At 48.1% G+C, this 20,154-nt stretch overlaps 1 protein-coding gene across 1 annotated transcript in view; it reads right to left on the bottom strand.

Annotated features, from left to right (window-relative positions):
* Positions 1–20,154, bottom strand: part of LOC311246904 (spondin-1-like) — a gene marked incomplete at both ends in the record, with an annotated part of 447,234 nt that overhangs the window by 24,116 nt on the left and 402,964 nt on the right. The window contains 3 exon segments of the mRNA XM_084337145.1: positions 3,847–4,011; positions 9,522–9,689; positions 12,036–12,206. Coding sequence (XP_084193271.1) covers positions 3,847–4,011; positions 9,522–9,689; positions 12,036–12,206 — 504 coding nt within the window.

The raw sequence follows: 20,154 nt of genomic DNA, 5'->3' as shown, positions 1-20,154 counted from the left end.
CCTGCTGGTATACCCTCTACAGCTAGCACATCCCCCACTGCTAGCAGACTCTCTGCAGCTAGTACTGCTCCTGCACTTAGCTTAGCCCCTGCTAGCTTACTCCAGATTGCCTATGTAGCCTCTACCACCAGCATGTTCCCCACTGCTAGGACTGCCCCTTCAGCTAGCAAGGTCAGTCTCCCCACTGCTAGAACTGCCCCTTCAGCTAGCAAAGTCAGTCTCCCCGCTGCTAGGACTGCCCCTTCAGCTAGCAAGGTCAGTCTCCCAATGCTAGGACTGCCTCTTCAGCTAGCAAGGTCAGTCTCCCCACTGCTAGGACTGCCCCTTCAGCTAGCAAGGTCAGTCTCCCCACTGCTAGGACTGCCCCTTCAGCTAGCAAGGTCAGTCTCCCCACTGCTAGGACTGCCTCTTCAGCTAGCAAGGTCAGTCTCCCCACTGCTAGGACTGCCCCTTCAGCTAGCAAGGTCAGTCTCCCCGCTGCTAGGACTGCCCCTTCAGCTAGCAAGGTCAGTCTCCCCACTGCTAGGACTGCCCCTTCAGCTAGCAAGGTCAGTCTCCCCACTGCTAGAACTGCCCCTTCAGCTAGCAAGGTCAGTCTCCCCACTGCTAGGACTGCCCCTTCAGCTAGCAAGGTCAGTCTCCCTGGAGCCGCCCTGTCAGCTAACCCCATGGTCTCAACAGCTAGTTCAGCCCCGTCTGCTGGCTTAGCCCCTGCTGCTAGCACCTCAGTCTTGTCCGCTAGAGCCCCTGCTGCTAGCACCTGAGTCTCGTCCGCTAGAGCCCCTGCTGCTAGCACCTCAGTCTCGTCCGCTAGAGCCCCTGCTGCTAGCACCTCAGTCTCGTCCGCTAGAGCCCCTGCTGCTAGCCTCTTAGTCCTGTCCGCTAGAGCTCCTGCTGCTAGCATTTTAGTCCCGTCTGCTAGGGTTTCTACGCCTAGCACCCTTGCCCCTCCTGCTAGTGTAGGTACTACAGCTAGCACCTTTCACCTTCCTGCTAGTGTAGCCCTAGCAGCTAGCACAGGCCCTGCAGCTAGCACTGCCCAGGCAGCTAACCTAGCCCCCGCTAGTGTAGCCCTAGCAGCTAGCTTTACCCAGGTAGCTAACCCAGTCTCTACTGCCAGTTTAGCCCCTGCTGGAGTAGCTCTGGCTGCCCCTGTTCCTCCTCCGGCTCCCGGGGAGACCCTGACGTCTAGTCCGGGTCGTGCTCCTGCTCCTGTCCCCAGGGAGTCGCCTGCCTCCGGCTTCTCGTCTGGTCCCGTCTCAACGTCCAGCCCGGCCTCCGCACCAGGCCCTTCCTCCGCGCCCGGCCCTTCCTCCGCGCCCGGCCCTTCCTCCGCGCCCGGCCCCTCGTCCGGTCCCGGCTCCTCGTCTGGTCCCGGCTCCTGGTCTGGTCCCGGCCCCTCGTCCGGTCCCGGCTCCTGGTCTGGTCCCGGCTCCTGGTCTGGTCCCGGCTCCTCGTCTGGTCCCGGCTCCTGGTCTGGTCCCGGCTCATCGTCTGGTCCCGGCTCCTAGTCTGGTCCCGGCTCCTGGTCTGGTCCCGGCTCCTCGTCTGGTCCCGGCTCCTCGTCTGGTCCCGGCTCCTCGTCTGGTCCCGGCTCCTCGTCTGGTCCCGGCTCCTCGTCTGGTCCCGGCTCCTCGTCTGGTCCCGGCTCACCGTCTGGTCCCAGCTCCTAGTCTGGCCCAGCCCTGCACCGAGGTCTATGCCGGGAGGGACCCTGGTCCGGGGTACTGCGCCCGGTCCCGAGATCTGCACCTGGAGTGTCCCCCGTCCGGGGTCCTACTCCGGGGTCGTCGCCTTCGCCCCTCTTCTCCGGGCTCCCTGGTTTGGTCCCGAGTTCTGCACCTGGAGTGGCCCCTGTCCAGGGGCCCTGCTCCGGAGTTGTGGCCTTCGCCCCTTTGTTCCGGCCCCTTTGTTCTGTCCCCGTCTCCAGCCCCCCTCACCGGTCCTCTGTCCCCGTCTCCAGCCCCCCTCACCGGTCCTCTGTCCCCGTCTCCAGCCCCCCTCACCGGTCCTCTGTCCCCGTCTCCAGCCCCCCTCACCGGTCCTCTGTCCCCGTCTCCAGCCCCCCTCACCGGTCCTCTGTCCCCGTCTCCAGCCCCCCTCACCGGTCCTCTGTCCCCGTCTCCAGCCCCCCTCACCGGTCCTCTGTCCCCGTCTCCAGCCCCCCTCACCGGTCCTCTGTCCCCGTCTCCAGCCTCCCTCTCTGGGCCCCTGTCCCCGTCTCCAGCCCCCCTCACCGGTCCTCTGTCCCCGTCTCCAGCCCCCCTCACCGGTCCTCTGTCCCCGTCTCCAGCCCCCCTCACCGGTCCTCTGTCCCCGTCTCCAGCCCCCCTCTCCGGGCCTCTGTCCCCCTCTCCAGTGCCCCTGGTCCCGTGCCCCGTGCGCCCTTCTCCGGGCTCCCCTCTGGTCCTGTTCCCTGACCCCCCTGCTACTGTGCCCCTCCTGGGTTATTTTCTCCAACCCCCGGCTCCAGTTTTCCGTGTCCTCGCCCCCTGTTTTTTCCGGGGTCTCTGTTTTCCCTGTATCCTGTCGTATCCCTGCTATTCCTGCCGTTCGCGGAATAGCCCTTTATCTCTTGTTTCCATTTGAGTCCGTTCCCGCTTCCTAGCGCCGGTTTCCAGCTTAGCTGTTTCCAGTTCGCTTTTGTTGTACCGTGTAACGTGTTCCTTTGTTTACTTCTGCTCAAGTAAAGTCTTCGATTATACTTTTCGCCGTCGACTCTCCTCTCTCTGGTTCATAACTGTCCAACATTTGGGTTCTCTCATCTCCTTTCGCCACAAACCCTACTCTCCCTACTAGTTACGCTGCTGGCCAGTATGACTTACTACCATAGTGTCTTTACATCTGTATCACTGTACATATTAATACTACAACTCTGTACATACATCTGATTAACACTATTACTCAGTAGCACTCATTTATATATTTTATATCCATAAATTATTAATCACCTGTACATTGTATATTACTATTGTACGTCACTGTTATATTTACACTTTGTGTTGTACTGTACCTGTGCTGTATGATGACAATACATCTGAATCTAATCTAATGTAATTATTTTGAGTTTGAAGAAGCATCAGCAGATGGAATAAGAGGTTCGTGTTTACATGCTGCATGACGAAAGGGACATGACACAGGAGTGTCTCATGATATATTATATATTATTATATACCATCTCTATTCAGGCTTGTTGTGCACTCAACCTTTATATGGAACAACCTTCCTGGACAGACTCACAAATCAGAGGCCTTGGCTATAACTAGGCTAATGGTTTTACATGTGCCGTGTTCATAAGCGTGCTGTGAGTAGCCTGAGGGTTGAAGGCCTGTCAAGCTAGCAAGGGCCAAACATGTGATCATATCTGCAGCTGGTATGTTACATGTGTGTGTGTGTGTGTGTAGGTGTGTGTGAGTGTGTGTGTGTGTGTGTGTGTGTGTGTGTGTGTGTGTGTGTGTGTGTGTGTGTGTGTGTGTGTGTGTGTGTGTGAGTGTGTGTGAGTGTGAGTGTGTGTGTGTGAGTGTGTGTGTGTGTGTGTGTGTGTATGTGTGTGTGTGTGTGTGTGTGTGTGTGTGTGAGAGTGTGTGTGTGTGTGTGTGTGTGTGTGTGTGTGTGTGTGTGAGAGTGTGTGTGTGAGTGTGTGTGTGTGTGTGTGTGTGTATGTGTGTGTGCGTGTGTGTCTGTGTGTGTGTGTGTGTGTGTGTGTGTGTGTGTGTGAGAGTGTGTGTGTGTGTGTGTGTGTGTGTGTGTGTGTGTGTGTGTGTGTGTGTGTGTGTGTGTGTGTGTGTGTGTGTGTGTGTGTGTGTGTGTGTGTGTGTGTGTGTGTGTGTGTGTGTGTGTACTCACGACACTCTGGCAGCATGCACTTCTCCACCGTCTCCAGCTCCTCCGAACACTCGCCCAGCTCCACGGGGGACTTCAGGCTGCGCTGCCGCCTCCGCAGCCCCTTCCCGCACGTCACGCTGCAGTCGCTCCAGTCCGACCAGGGGGTCAGCATGCAGGGGATGGTGTCTGCCACGCACACGCAGGACACACAGGGAACAAACGCCGCTTCAGGTGAATAACACGCCTGACATGTGTACGGTTAAAGGAAGGTAGGCCCGGGCCCTCATTTATCAATAATGCGTAGAAAGTGTTCTATTTTCGTTCCTACGCAGGGAATCTAGAATAGAATGTCTCTATGCACAGAAAAATTGGGATTGATCAACCGTGCGTGCACAGGTCATACGCACACTCTGTGTTGATAAATACCATTGTTCTTACCATGTTCTTACCGTGCTCGTGCAAGATTATCCATATATGGTAATGGAACACCCCATGCGATGTGAAATAATGGACTAAGCCGAGCGAACTATGAGAAACTTCACAGAGCGAGATGGATCGCAGAGGTCTAGCTGAGGAGGAGGAAGCGTGTAGACTATCCTCGTGCCAAGGATGTTGAGTGACCCAGTCCTGCTACAGAACCAGCACATTGACTACAGACTACACGACGAGGTAAATAATATACAAGCGACGAACGTTAACGCCGCCATTTTGGTTCTGGGAGATTTCAATAGCGCCAATCTGAGAAAGGTATTGCCTGATTTCTACCAGCATGTGACTTGCAACACCAGAGGCGGTAACATCCTAGATCACTGTTACACGCAATTTAAAGGTGGCTACAAGGCTCATTCTGATAGTGGCTTTGGCAAGTCAGATCACGCATCCATTTTCCTTACACCAAAGTACAGACAAAGAATTAAAAGTACTCCCGTGGTCTCGCGAGAGGTGCAGAAATGGGATGTGACGTCAGAGGATACGATCCGGTCAGTGTTCCACAACACAGACTGGATTGTATTCCGCGACACAGATAACATTAATGCCTACACGGAGACAGTGCTGGACTATGTCTGTACTAGGGTGAAAGAAACAATCCCCACTACCAAAATGAAAGTTTACCCAAATCAAAAACCCTGGGTAGACAAATCCGTCCGTGAAGCTCTGAGAGAGCGCACCAAAGCATACAATGACGGCCTAGTGGCAGGCAACATGAATGACCACAAGGTGGCGCAACACAACGTAAGGAGGACAGTGTCAGAGGCCAAACGGCGCTACAGGGATAAAATTGAACTCCAGTTTGAACAAGCTGACTCTAGAGCTATGTGGCAGGGGCTCAAAACGATGACAGACTACAAAGGCGCCTCCCTCAAACTGAACAATGACATCTCCTTAGCAAACGACCTCAATACCTTCTATGCGAGGTTTGATGCTGGTAATAACAACACCAGCTCACAAGCCTCGGCAATGGGGGGGGGGGGTCGGCTGCTGATGGAGGCGCAGTGTTCAGGGTAACAGAGCATGAGGTGAGGCGGACCTTTAAAAAAGTGAATATCAGGAAGGCAGCAGGTCCGGACGGCATCCCCGGCCGCGTCCTAAAAGTCTGTGCCGACCAACTGGCCCCAGTATTCACTGACATATTTAACCTGTCCTTAGAACAGGCTGTCATCCCCACCTGCCTGAAGAAGTCCACTATTATCCCTGTACCCAAAAAATCCAAGCCTGCTTGCCTCAACGACTACCGCCCTGTAGCTCTCACCTCCATAGCCATGAAGTGCTTTGAGAAGCTAGTAAAGGGCTACATCTGCTCCTCCCTCCCCATCAACATGGACCCCCTGCAATTTGCATACCGCCCCAACAGGTCCACGGAGGACGCCATATCCCATGTGCTGCACACAGCAGCATCACACCTGGACAAGAGGCAGGGGAACTATGTGAGAATGCTATTCATCGACTACAGCTCGGCATTCAATACCATAGTCCCCTCCATACTCATAGCCAAGCTCAGGGACCTGGGCTTGGGCTATGACCTCTGCCAGTGGGTCTTGGACTTCCTGACTGGCAGACCCCAGGTGGTGAGAGCAGGCAACTGCACCTCCTCATCCATCACCCTCAACATAGGGGCCCCCCAGGGCTGTGTTCTGAGTCCCCTCCTCTACTCCCTGTACACACACGACTGTGTGGCTCAGCGGAGTAGCAATACAATCGTCAAATTTGCTGACGACACAGTGGTGGTGGGCCTGATCTCTGCCAACGACGAGAGGGCCTACCTGGAAGAGGTCAAGGTCCTGGCGGGATGGTGCCAGGAAAACAGCCTCTCCCTGAACGTCAGCAAAACAAAGGAGATGATTGTGGACTTCAGGAGGTCGGGGGTCAAGGACTACAGCCCCCTCAGCATCGACGGGGCACCGGTTGAGAGAGTCAACAGCTTCAAGTACCTCGGAGCCCACATATCCGAGGACTTGAAATGGACCATACACATTAACAGTGTGGTGAAGAAGGCACGACAACGCCTCTACTTCCTCAGGCGCCTAAGGAAGTTCCAAGTCAGCCAGAAGATCCTTAAGAACTTCTACTCATGTACAATAGAGAGCATCTTGACCGGCAACATCACCTCCTGGTTTGGGAATAGCACTGCAAAAGACCAAAGCAGACTACAAAGAGTGACACGTTCAGCCGAACGCACAATTGGAGGGGGGCTCCCCACCCTCCAGAACATTTACAACAAGCGTTGCAAGGGGAAGGCTAAGAGAATTATTAAGGACTCGAGCCACCCGAACAACTGCCTCTTTGAACTGCTGCCGTCAGGCAAGCGACACAGGAGTCTCAAGGCGAGCACAGAAAGACTCAGAAGTAGCTTCTATCCCCAGGCCATCAGGCTGCTAAACGAACAATGAATGAACACTACACAACAACAACCACCAAACACACATAGCACACACATCCACACGCACACACTCACTTTAAACAAACACACTGTAGCACCCACTACACACACTTTATAGCACACACCCACTTTAAACAAACACACTGTAGCACCCACTCCCCACACTTTATATTTATGGATGAAGGATTGCACTACAACTCGTACACCTTACTGTAAATTGTACCTAAAATTGTACCTCATCCCATTTCTGCTTTGCACTAGATAGTACTGTACATTAGTACACTGCATAGTATTGTGTATTGTATATTATATGGTAACTCAGAACATTGTACATATGTCTATACCGAACAACTGTGACCTCATTCTTCTTCTAAATTCATGCTATATTATGTTATTATGTTATTTGATACTATCTTGTCTAGCACAGTCTCTGGAGCGTAACAGTAAGAAGCATTTTGTATGAAAGTATTCTGTACTTCTGTATGACAACTATTAAAGAACTTGAACTTGAACTTGAACTTGACAGAACTAAATGACAAGCTGACCCCACATTAACCTGATAAGCTGTAAGCCGTATTTCGCCTAAAGGTACATGCCTAAGTACATGGAAGATTGCTCCACTTCTGCAAGGTCAATTTGCATGTTCTTGGTATCTAGGAACATCTAGGGACCTGGGGGTATGTATTTCCAGTGTCAGAAATATTGTGTCTGTTACTAGGCTTGAGTAAATTGTGATGAAACAAAGGAGAATATAAATGATGATTTATGATTTTTGCATCTTTGATCAAAAATGTATACGGGTAGGAGAAAATGCTCACTGAGCTCATTCACCACCTTATTGAGATCATGTGTACAAAAGATCTAAGTAAATGAACCGCGGGAAGATGATTAAACAGAAGGATTTGTAGATACAGTAATTAATGATAATCGATTTTAATTATAAATTCATATTTGACCTTGAACTTGACATTGACCTTATTATGGCCAAATCATACATCTATGGATAGAGAAAATGCTCCTCTTTCCAATGGCAGGGTTGAATCTGGATTTAGTAATTTCCTTGCGGTTTTTATGCTAATTCACATTTTCCGATAAATTTGTATTTCCGATAAATCGTATAAAACATCTGTAAAATGAAAATATACACTTTGACTACTGTTTTTGATAGGGTTATGGTCTTTACTCTTGGCTACAAAAAATATATTTAAAAACATTGACATGTGGACGATTCTTTGCCGACCTCTAGTGGCTCGGGTGTGCATTTCTTTTAAAACAATATATAGATAGAATTAAAGCCCTATTTGTTGCCTGTCGATTGCCCTTTCAGGTGACAAAATCCGTTCAGTGGTTCTCGAGTTACATGCCGATATGTGAGGCGTGCCCCAAAGTACGCAAAAGTACACATTACCACCCCCGACTCCCGGGGCTCTAGCTCCGTCAATCATTTGGCGATCTCGAAAACCTTTGCACAGGGTTGTAGCCAATGAGTGTGGCTTTCCAATGATACCCTGTGATATGATAAATGGGGATCTAATACGGTCTCTATTGATCGATTTATGATAAAGAAAAGCAGGGTCCCCCTATAGGGGGGACCTTAAGGCTTATGCACTGTAATGACTGAAATGAACGAGACGCTGAAGCACACTGTATGTGCAACCCAATGGAGAATACAAACTCGTAACCACAAATTTTCGCTTGCGTTTTCCATATACCATACATATACTGCAAATAAAATGCCCTTTTTCGTTGAGGTTTTTTTAAGTTAGATTAAGACCTTGCAAGGGTAGACTTGGGGTAAAGGGTAAAACTGCTGTCTGATCCTCTTGACTGAATTGCTGCTCTCAGCAGGCCAACTCTGCGCTCTACAATGCCTATTGCCGTGGTTTTGGTCAGAGTCATTATGGCTTCAGTGGTTAACCCCGATCACCTGCATTTAAGTGATGTTTTAATTACAGATACCCCACTAATAACATTACAATTGAATTAAATACAATTAGGCCTGAATGAGACTCCGGCCACCGGCAACGACATTATCAGCCAAAATGCGCATCGCAGATGATCTGTACATCGACCGAGTGGAATCCTGTTCACATACAGTAACTGGATTTGTTTATTGATGGAGCTTTGAAAGCTACATGCGTACAGTCTATTGCTCTGATGATGTTGGGTAACCTGGCGTAAAATCCCCTCTTGGCCTCGGCCTGCTGTTATTATTGATATATGGGGAAATTACAACATCCAACACTGCGTTTTTGTTCCACGCTCCAACTTGGGTCCCAAATTGCGGTACAAATCAAAAAGAATGTGTCTCGGGTAGCTGACTCTACTTAATATTATTATGTTCTCTCTCTGCAAATAGACTGCCCTATATCTCTGTAAACATCTGAGCGCACACCGCGAGAAGTATTCCTATAATAACGCTATGAACCAGGCTGAATTCATTTGGAAATACCTATTCCCGCTTTTCAAAATGCTATTTATAGGGTTTGACAATAATTACACTAATGTCGCTATTTTACAATTAACTATAATGATACGGGTCATACAGAACACGTCAGTGTTGAAACTAATGCATGAAAGTCCGTCTCACGGCGCAGTCTTCATATTCTACCGCTGGGCGCCAGGTACGCACGGTCTGAGCTGTGCGTAGATATACACGCAATCTCAAGCACACGTTCAAGTTGATAAGTCCCACACTTTGCTTAGAAATGATCATATGCACGGTTTACGCACATATCTGTGCGTACGCACCATTGATAAATGAGGGACCCCTGGTCCCAGTGTTAAGTAGGAAGGTAGGCCTTGGTCTTGAACTCACGGCACTCTGGCATCATGCACTTCTCCGCCTCCAGCACCTCCACTCCGCAGACGGAGCCGTCGGCCGGGGGCATCTTCACCGTGCGCTCCCGCCTCTTCACGCCCGGCCCACAGGTGGCGCTGCAGGCGTCCCACTCCCCCCACTCTGTGACCAGGCAGCTGCTGGGAGCTGGAACATTATAATAAACGTGATGTTGATCTTATGTTGAGTACAATTATAATTTACTGCGTCTCGAAGTGAAATGTGAGTTTAACCCTTTCACTGCCACACGACAGAAGGTTAACCCTTTACTATCACACAACCGACGGCGATGCTAATGATGGAGCATCGCCGTCGGTTGTGTGATAATAAAGGGCTAACCTTCTGTAATGTCACAGTGAAAGGGTTAAAAAGGAACACGCCAACTTTTTGGGAAATTTGCTTATTTGCACAGCTACCCTGGAGTTAGACGACTCCAAAACTTTTCATCACCTCAAAAGCCCCCATTTTTTTTTAAAGCAACAGGGCTGTTGAGGTGATGAATCCAATGCCCAGGCAGCAGTGTTTCGGCAAAGAAATAGTTCAGAGTATATATCTGCTTAGAAAACAAAAATGTCTAATCATTTTTTTCTTTCTCCACGTGGTAAATACACAGGTCAGAATGTGTACACAAACGTTTTGGAGTTGTATTTGGAGTGTATTTCATGACTGTTGGGAACTAGGCTACACTGGCACACCTACTTCCAGTGAATGACGCTAAGCTAGGCTAATGGTGCGGCTGTTCCCTAAGCCCAATGCAAGCACAGAGAAGAAAAGGGTTTGTGTCTGCTTGTCTAACTCCAGGGTAGATGGGCAAATGAGCAAATTTTCCGAAAAGTTGGCATGTTCCTTTAAAGATTGAATCTCTGCTAAAAGGCTGGGAATTGTACAGAGTGGTTACCATGGTAACTAACTAATGAGTAATGGATGGCGCATGTGTAGAAGCTGGTCTAAGCAGATACAAGGCCAGTTATTTACTTCAAACATGAAGGAAAAAAGGATAATATGTACAACAGATTGTTAGATACGGATGACTTCCCATTCAGAGAGATAGAGGTCTTGTTAAGCCCTTTGAGTTCCCGTTATCAAGATGGCGGCAGCATAAACCGACAGCCTTTGGTAATAGAGCTACAGCACTGTAGTAGAAGATACCAGCGCTCACAGATCATATCCCACAGCGTCCTGCAGAGAGAACCCATGCATTAAACATCCACTAGAGGATACCGTCTGAGCGCTGATATCATCCTCTCCTGCTGTGCTTATCAAGCATGTGTTAGGTCATGTGTTGGTGAGAGACAAAGCATTTGAGCTGCGCTCGCACACGCCATAGTAATTATACCCAGAACTACCTAAGTATATGTCAACTCAACTCAACGTGACTTGACTTAGTAAGTAGACCTATATAAACATATACACATGTCTTAGTAACACATTTCATGACTCGATATCTTATTGAGACGCTGTTTCCCACATTTTACTGAATAATTCGGACACTCTTCTTACCGTCTTTTACTCTTATGCACTACGCTACTATGCCTATACTACAGCATCTACTATGCTAATATGTCTATACTATAAAGTAAATCAGTCAAGTTCGGCACTGTTAATAATAATAATAATAATACTTCGTTTTATATAGCGCCTTTCAGAGGACCCAAGGTCGCTTTACATAAGGGGGGGGGGGGGGGAGATAACAAGTCAACAAACATAGTGGACAGACACAACACATACATACAAACAATCCCACCACCACACCCTCAGCTGCTAAAGACGGACCCCTCCTGCTGACGTGTTGCACACAATTTGTAAGTCGCTTTGGATAAAAACGTTCAGCTAAATGACTGAATGTAAACATGGCGATGGAGAACCATTGGTGACTCATTATGTGGCAGGCCCCTATTATTACCACTAAATACCTATTATCAATAACCACTAAATACCTATTATCAATAACCACTAAATACCTATTATCAATAACCACTAAATAACTATTATCAATAACCACTAAATACCTATTATCAATAACCACTAAATACCTATTATCAATAACCACTACTAAATAAATGCGTAAAGTATACCTGTGTATACTGTATACTTTACATACACATAGTATATATTCAGATTCTAAGTGTTTATTACCTATATTTATTGTAACATATACTATAATTGATAGGGCATACTGACCCTCATCTGCACCTTTGATCCCACTGCTTACTTGCTCATATTCTTATTTGCTCATATAATTGTTTACACTGCTTATTTTTTTTTAATCTTTACTATAGTTGTACTGCCTATATTTATGTATTATACTATTACCATGCCCGTGCCTGTACCCCCCCCCCCCCCCCCCCCCATGCTGCTATGACGCCCGGATTTCCCCGAGGGGATCAATAAAGGAATATCTTATCTTATCTTTATACCAAAGTCAGACAGGCATTGGCACATCGTGCCCGGCAGACCACTTGTCTGGAACAGTGTGTTCATCCAGACACTCACTGCAGTCTTGGTTGACGACACACGTGTCGGTCTCCTCGGTGGGCAGGGTGCAGAGCGAGCCGTCCTCGGGAAACTGCTTCACGTAGCGCTCCCTGGACCTCGCGCCCGGACCGCAGGACGCGCTGCACGGAGACCAGGAGATCCACTCTGACATCATACAGGTGGACGCGTCTGAGGGGTCAAAGGGCACAGGATGTAGGTACGTCAGCGAGACTCGGGCTGGGACAATTTTATTCTATTTCAATTCAATGCGATGATTATTCATCCCACATGGAGACCCAGGACATGGACATAATTGTGTTAACCTTCTGTAGTGTGGTTGTGAAAGGGTTAAGCCTGTGTCATGTGGTAGTGAACAGGTTTTAATCTTCTGTAGTGTCGCAGTGAAAGGGTTAACCCGTTGCTAGTCTGGTAGTGATAGGGTTAAGTACAGTATATCACATTTATATGTCGTGTTTTACGATTTTATGATGTCCAATATTTAGAAACCTCATCATTCTCATTCAATTTCCGCCGATTTTTTTTTAATGTTGATGAGTCATCCAGCACATGGGGGCGTATACAAATTTTGCGTCCAATGAAATCATCAATGTTAGCTTGCTAGCTAACGTTATTAATGTTGCATACTGTCGCTAACCTATGTTGGTAACATTAGCTTGCTAGCTAATGGGTTGACTGTAATGCACTATTGTTTTTACAGGAAACACATAGCCTAACTATGTGGAATCAAATAGCATTCTGCTAGCCTTTACTTGGAGGACTTATTGTATCAGGGTCATTATTTTAGTGTCCTATTAATAATGACAATGTTGTTTTAAAGAAAATACATGTATTACAGTATAAGGTAGGGTGACCATATTTTGATTTCCAAAAAAGAGGACATAATAAACACGCCGAAACGGTAAAGTGTGCCACGGGCACGCCGTGATTCCGATCCGCGTGAAAATATTCACGGCCATAGAGGAGACCGTGGGACACCTTTTTGCAACCGAATATGTGTCTCGAATTTCGCGCAAGTCTTGTTTACATCAGGGTCCCCCATTTTCAATTCATCATAAATGTACAGTTCCCTCCCCCTTGTATATATTTACTGTATGTCACAAATGTAACAGTACTGCTTTGAGGTCTTTCTCTGGTCTGCATCCCCTTAACAATTGTGTGTATTGAGCTGTACTGTACCCATTCTGAAATCTGTTAATAAAGTTTTCAATCAATCAATCAATCAATCAATCAATCCCGCAGTGCAATACTCCAATTCAGCCATTGGGTGGGACGGTCATGTGACCCAAATCAGCCAATGGAAGCGAGGGTCCTTAAAGTGTGGGTCCTTAAAGTGTTGCGGTCCTGAGAGTGTTGGTGCTCTCGTCCTGCAGCTGGATACTATTGCCTCACAGCGCGGCCGTCAGCGCGCGGCCCAGAGAGCGCCGCTGGCTCTGCGGCTCTGCAGCTGCATGCTTCTCCGGGAGTCCGGTTGGATAATGCCATGTAAAAAGTTGCATGCCTGACATATCGGCATGTAACTCGAGAACCGAGACACGGATTTTGGCGATCCAGATGGCATTCAAACGGCAACGAATAGCGCTTTAATTCGGTAATTTATATGTTCGGAGAAAAATGCAGCCCCGAGCCTTCAGATGCTCGCAAAGGGCCGTGAAACTGAAACTGAAACTGAAAAACAGTGAAACCCCGGACATTTCGATGAATTAATAAACCCCCCCCGGACGCCCCGGACAGGGCGTGAAAAGAGGACATGTCCGGGCAAAAGAGGACGTTTGGTCAGCCTAGTATAAGGGAAGAAGTCAACAGTATCTACGGAAACACTGGGTGGATATTCCTAGACCCAGCCAACAATTCAGTGTATTAGGTTTTCATTAAGATCCTAATACTGATGCGAGCAACAAGCATGTCTCTAAAAACAGCATTAGTTCTGCTCAAGAAAGCAGCGATAATTGAATCAATTGAGCTCTGAGTAAAAGGAACATCCATATAAGCAACGCAAAACAACCGTTGGTCAACATCTGACCCTCAGCATTGTGTATTGCGGTGTGGGGGAGGGGCAGGGTGGAGCTGATTGGACCTGGGAGTGGGGGTGGCTGGGTCAGCAGAAGAACTCTTCAGTATCTACCCCATGGCTCTGTGCTGGAGGGCCCTTCCAAAGACACTTAGGAGTCGAGTCCTGTGGACTAATTGTATGAACAGATTGGCCTTCGTCAAAGGAGGCTATTCTCTCGGGAAGTGCTCTTCTTTCAAATAGGGAGGTGTAGTGGTTACTTCCTGGTCTAGAGGGAGGTCTAGTGGTTACTTCCTGGTCTATAGGGAGGTGTAGTGGTTACTTTCTGGTCTATAGGGAGGTGTAGTGGTTACTTCCTGGTCCATAGGTTGGTGTAGTGGTTACCTCCTGGTCTATAGGGAGGTGTAGTGGTTACTTCCTGGTCTATAGGGAGGTGTAGTGGTTACTTCCTGGTCTATAGGGAGGTGTAGTGTTACTTCCTGGTCTTTAGGGAGGTGTAGTGGTTACTTCCTGGTCTATAGGGAGGTGTAGTGGTTACTTTCTGGTCTATAGGGAGGTGTAGTGGTTACTTCCTGGTCCATAGGGAGGTGTAGTGGTTACTTCCTGGTCTATAGGGTGGTGTAGTGGTTACTTCCTGGTATATAGGGTGGTGTAGTGGTTACTTCCTGGTCTATAGGGATGTGTAGTGGTTACTTCCTGGTCTATAGGGAGGTGTAGTGGTTACTTCCTGGTCTATAGGGTGGTGTAGTAGTTACTTCCTGGTCTATAGGGAGGTGTAGTGGTTACTTACTGGTCTATAGGGAGGTGTAGTGGTTACTTCCTGGTCTACAGGGAGGTGTAGTGGTTATGTCCTGGTCAATAGGGAGGTGTAGTGGTTACTTCGTGGTCTATAGGGAGGTGTAGTGGTTACTTCCTGGTCTATAGAGAGGTGTAGTGGTTACTTCCTGGTCTATAGGGAGGTGTAGTGGTTACTTCCTGGTCTATAGGGAGGTGTAGTGGTTACTTCCTGGTCTATAGGGAGGTGTAGTGGGTACTTCCTGGTCTATAGGGAGGTGCAGTGGTTACTTCCTGGTCTATAGGGATGTGTAGTGGTTACTTCCTGGTCTATAGGGAGGTGTAGTGGTTACTTCCTGGTCTATAGGGTGGTGTAGTAGTTACTTCCTGGTCTATAGGGTGGTGTAGTGGTTACTTCCTGGTCTATAGGGAGGTGTAGTGGTTACTTCCTGGTCTATAGGGAGGTGTAGTGGTTACTTCCTGGTCTATAGGGAGATGTAGTGGTTACTTCCTGGTCTATAGGGAGGTGTAGTGGTTACTTCCTGGTGTATAGGGAGGTGTAGTGGTTTCTTCCTGGTCTATAGGGAGGTGTAGTGGTTACTTCCTGGTCTATAGGGAGGTGTAGTGGTTACTTCCTGGTCTATAGGGAGGTGTAGTGGTTTCTTCCTGGTCTATAGGGAGGTGTAGTGGTTACTTCCTGGTCTATAGGGAGGTGTAGTGGTTACTGGTGGTTAAACAGCAAGAAAACCGAGGCACTCCTAATTGGCACCCCTCACCAGGTTCAGTCTTCACCCATATCACATCTCACCTTTGACGGCCAGGTAATCCCCCTCTCCCCCTCAGTCACAAATCTGGGGGTTCGATTTGACCCCCACCTGACCTTCAACACCCACATAAAACACCTCTGCAAGACCTCATTCTATCACCTAAAAAACATATCAAAACTCCGTCCCATTCTAACCCTGTCAGATGCAGAGAAGCTTGTCCATGCCTTTATCTCCTCAAGACTGGACTACTGTAACGGACTCTTCATCGGGATTCCTGGCAAGAGCATCCAAAAGCTGCAATACATCCAGAACAGCGCTGCCAGGATCCTGATGAGAGTCCGTAAACACGATCACATAACCCCCATCCTTCACTCACTACACTGGCTCCCCGTCTCATCCCGGATCAACTACAAAATCCTTACGATTACCCATAACTGCATAAACGGACACGCACCCCTCTACCTTCAGGAACTCATCACTCCACAATCCTTCACCCGCACCCTCAGATCCGCAGGTAGCCTGCTCCTTCAGGTCCCCAATACCCGGCTCTGCACCATGGGTGACCGAGCCTTCTGCACGGCTGCACCACGCCTGTGGAACAGCCTCCCCATCCAGCTGAGGGCACCACAGAGCCTGAACTCTTTTAAAGCAGGCCTGAAAACCTATCTGTTTAAAAAGGCCTTTGACTGTTAGCTTTTTATTTAAATTTTATTGCGCTTTGTTTTTAAATTGTCTGTTTATACTATGTTTTTAATTAACTATGTTCTATTTTTATTCTGTATTTTATTTTATTTGTTTTACTAATAACAATTTTATTCTATTTTTTAACTGTTTTAACCATGTAGTGTAGCACTTTGGGATCCCAGCGAACAAAAAGTGCATTACAAATCCAATCTATTATTATTTATTATTTTATTATTACTTCCTGGTCTATAGGGAGGTGTAGTGGTTACTTCCTGGTCTACAGGGAGGTGTAGTGGTTATGTCCTGGTCAATAGGGAGGTGTAGTGGTTACTTCCTGGTCTATAGGGAGGTGTAGTGGTTACTTCCTGGTCTATAGAGAGGTGTAGTGGTTACTTCCTGGTCTATAGGGAGGTGTAGTGGTTACTTCCTGGTCTATAGGGAGGTGTAGTGGTTACTTCCTGGTCTATAGGGAGGTGTAGTGGTTACTTCCTGGTCTATAGGGAGGTGCAGTGGTTACTTCCTGGTCTATAGGGAGGTGTAGTGGTTACTTCCTGGTGTAGTGGTTACTTCCTGGTGTATAGGGAGGTGTAGTGGTTACTTCCTGGTCTATAGGGAGGTGTAGTTGTTACTTCCTGGTATATAGGGAGGTGCATTGGTTACTTTCTGGTCTATAGGGAGGTGTAGTGGTTACTTCCTGGTCTATAGGGAGGTGTAGTGGTTACTTCCTGGTCTATAGGGAGGTGTAGTGGTTACTTCCTGGTCTATAGGGAGGTGTAGTGGTTACTTCCTGGTCTATAGGGACGTGCAGTGGTTACTTCCTGGTCTATAGGGAGGTATAGTGGTTACTTCCTGATCTATAGGGAGGTGTAGTGGTTACTTCCTGGTCTATACGGAGGTGTAGTGGTTACTTCCTGGTCTATAGGGAGGTGCAGTGGTTACTTCCTGGTCTATAGCGAGGTGTAGTGGTTACTTCCTGGTCTATAGGGAGGTGTAGTGGTTACTTCCTGGTCTATAGGGAGGTGTAGTGGTTACTTCCTGGTCTATAGGGAGGTGTAGTGGTTACTTCCTGGTCTATAGGGAGGTGTAGTGGTTACTTCCTGGTCTAGAGGGAGGTGTAGTGGTTTCTTCCTGGTGTATAGGGAGGTGTAGTGGTTACTTCCTGGTCTATAGGGTGGTGTAGTGGTTACTTCCTGGTCTATAGGGAGGTGTAGTGGTTACTTCCTGGTCTATAGGGAGGTGTAGTGGTTACTTCCTGGTCTATAGGGAGGTGTAGTGGTTACTTCCTGGTCTATAGGGAGGTGTAGTGGTTTCTTCCTGGTGTAGTGGTTACTTCCTGGTCTATAGGGAGGTGTAGTGGTTACTTCCTGGTCTATAGGGAGGTGTAGTGGTTTCTTCCTGGTCTATAGGGAGGTGTAGTGGTTACTTCCTGGTCTATAGGGAGGTGTAGTGGTTTCTTCCTGGTGTAGTGGTTACTTACTGGTCTATAGGGAGGTGTAGTGGTTACTTCCTGGTGTATAGGGAGGTGTAGTGGTTACTTCCTGGTCTATAGGGAGGTGTAGTGGTTACTTCCTGGTCTATAGGGAGGTGTAGTGGTTTCTTCCTGGCCTATAGGGAGGTGTAGTGGTTACTTCCTGGTGTATAGAGAGGTGTAGTGGTTACTTCCTGGTCTATAGAGAGGTGTAGTGGTTACTTACTGGTCTATAGGGAGGTGTAGTGGTTTCTTCCTGGTGTAGTGGTTACTTACTGGTCTATAGGGAGGTGTAGTGGTTTCTTCCTGGTGTAGTGGTTACTTACTGGTCTATAGGGAGGTGTAGTGGTTACTTACTGGTCTATAGGGAGGTGCAGTGGTTTCTTCCTGGTGTAGTGGTTACTTACTGGTCTATAGGGAGGTGCAGTGGTTTCTTCCTGGTCTATAGGGAGGTGTAGTGGTTTCTTCCTGGTGTAGTGGTTACTTACTGGTCTATAGGGAGGTGTAGTGGTTTCTTCCTGGTGTAGTGGTTACTTCCTGGTCTATAGGGAGGTGTAGTGGTTTCTTCCTGGTGTAGTGGTTACTTACTGGTCTATAGGGAGGTGTAGTGGTTTCTTCCTGGTGTAGTGGTTACTTCCTGGTCTATAGGGAGGTGTAGTGGTTTCTTCCTGGTGTAGTGGTTACTTACTGGTCTATAGGGAGGTGCAGTGGTTACGTCATTGTTGTTTCCGGCCAGTCCGCCTGAATACTTTTACCAACGGATTTCCAGTTCCGCGTTCGCGTTCTGCGCTCTGATTGGCCACTGACGTTTCTGGTCGCGCCAATCGTGTGACGCCTCTTTCTTTCACCGGTTAAGCTTAGGCACTCTTTCGAAGTTGGTTAAGGTTAGAGTTTGTCTTAGAGCAGGGCGATAGAACACCAGCCCTGATTCCAAACTCTAACCTTAACCAACTTCGAAAGAGTCGCCTAAGCTTAACCAGTGATAAACTAGGCGTTAGGTAGTTTGCTGCTGTTCGAGGCGGAAATGGGCGCGGCGCGCAATTGGGCGCACATGTCACATGACCAGAAACGGCAGTGGCCAATCAGATCGCACCAGAAACGTCAGTGGCCAATCAGATTGCAGAACGCGAACGCGGAACTGGAACCTCTTATGGGCAACATGTGTTCAGCAGCATTAACTACAGAATTGAAAAGCTTGTCACATAATCACAGTGGTCCCCTAAGCCTCTCCGCTGTAATGGCTGCTGTACTTAATGAGCAGGGGGGCATTATCGATAACCTCTACACCAATAAAGAATGACCAGGGGGGCGTTATCGATAACTTCTACACCAATAAAGAATGACCAGGGGGGCGTTATCGATAACCTCTACAGTACACCAATAAAGAATGACCAGGGGGGCGTTATGGATAACCTCTACACCAATAAAGAATGACATGGGGGGCGTTATCGATAACCTCTACACCAATAAAGAATGAGCAGGGGGGCGTTATGGATAACCTCTACACCAATAAAGAATGACATGGGGGGCGTTATCGATAACCTCTACACCAATAAAGAATGAGCAGGGGGGCGTTATGGATAACCTCTACACCAATAAAGAATGAGCAGGGGGGCGTTATGGATAACCTCTACACCAATAAAGAATGACCAGGGGGGCGTTATCGATAACCTCTACACCAATAAAGAATGAGCAGGGGGGGCGTTATCGATAACCTCTACACCAATAAAGAATGAGCAGGGGGGCGTTATCGATAACCTCTACACCAATAAAGAATGAGCAGGGGGGCGTTATCGATAACCTCTACACCAATAAAGAATGAGCAGGGGGGCGTTATCGATAACCTCTACACCAATAAAGAATGACCAGGGGGGCGTTATGGATAACCTCTACACCAATAAAGAATGAGCAGGGGGGCGTTATCGATAACCTCTACAGTACACCAATAAAGAATGACCAGGGGGGCGTTATGGATAACCTCTACACCAATAAAGAATGAGCAGGGGGGCGTTATCGATAACCTCTACACCAATAAAGAATGACCAGGGGGGCGTTATGGATAACCTCTACACCAATAAAGAATGAGCAGGGGGGCGTTATCGATAACCTCTACAGTACACCAATAAAGAATGACCAGGGGGGCGTTATGGATAACCTCTACACCAATAAAGAATGAGCAGGGGGGGCGTTATGGATAACCTCTACACCAATAAAGAATGAGCAGGGGGGCGTTATGGATAACCTCTACACCAATAAAGAATGACCAGGGGGGCGTTATCGATAACCTCTACACCAATAAAGAATGAGCAGGGGGGGCGTTATCGATAACCTCTACACCAATAAAGAATGAGCAGGGGGGCGTTATCGATAACCTCTACACCAATAAAGAATGAGCAGGGGGGCGTTATCGATAAC

This window comes from Notolepis coatsorum (genome assembly GCF_963971535.1).
Source record: "Notolepis coatsorum genome assembly, chromosome: 20".
Taxonomy (NCBI): Eukaryota; Metazoa; Chordata; class Actinopteri; order Aulopiformes; family Paralepididae; genus Notolepis; species Notolepis coatsorum.
Note: the sequence above shows the minus strand (reverse complement) of the source record. Positions and strands in the feature narration are given on the sequence as shown.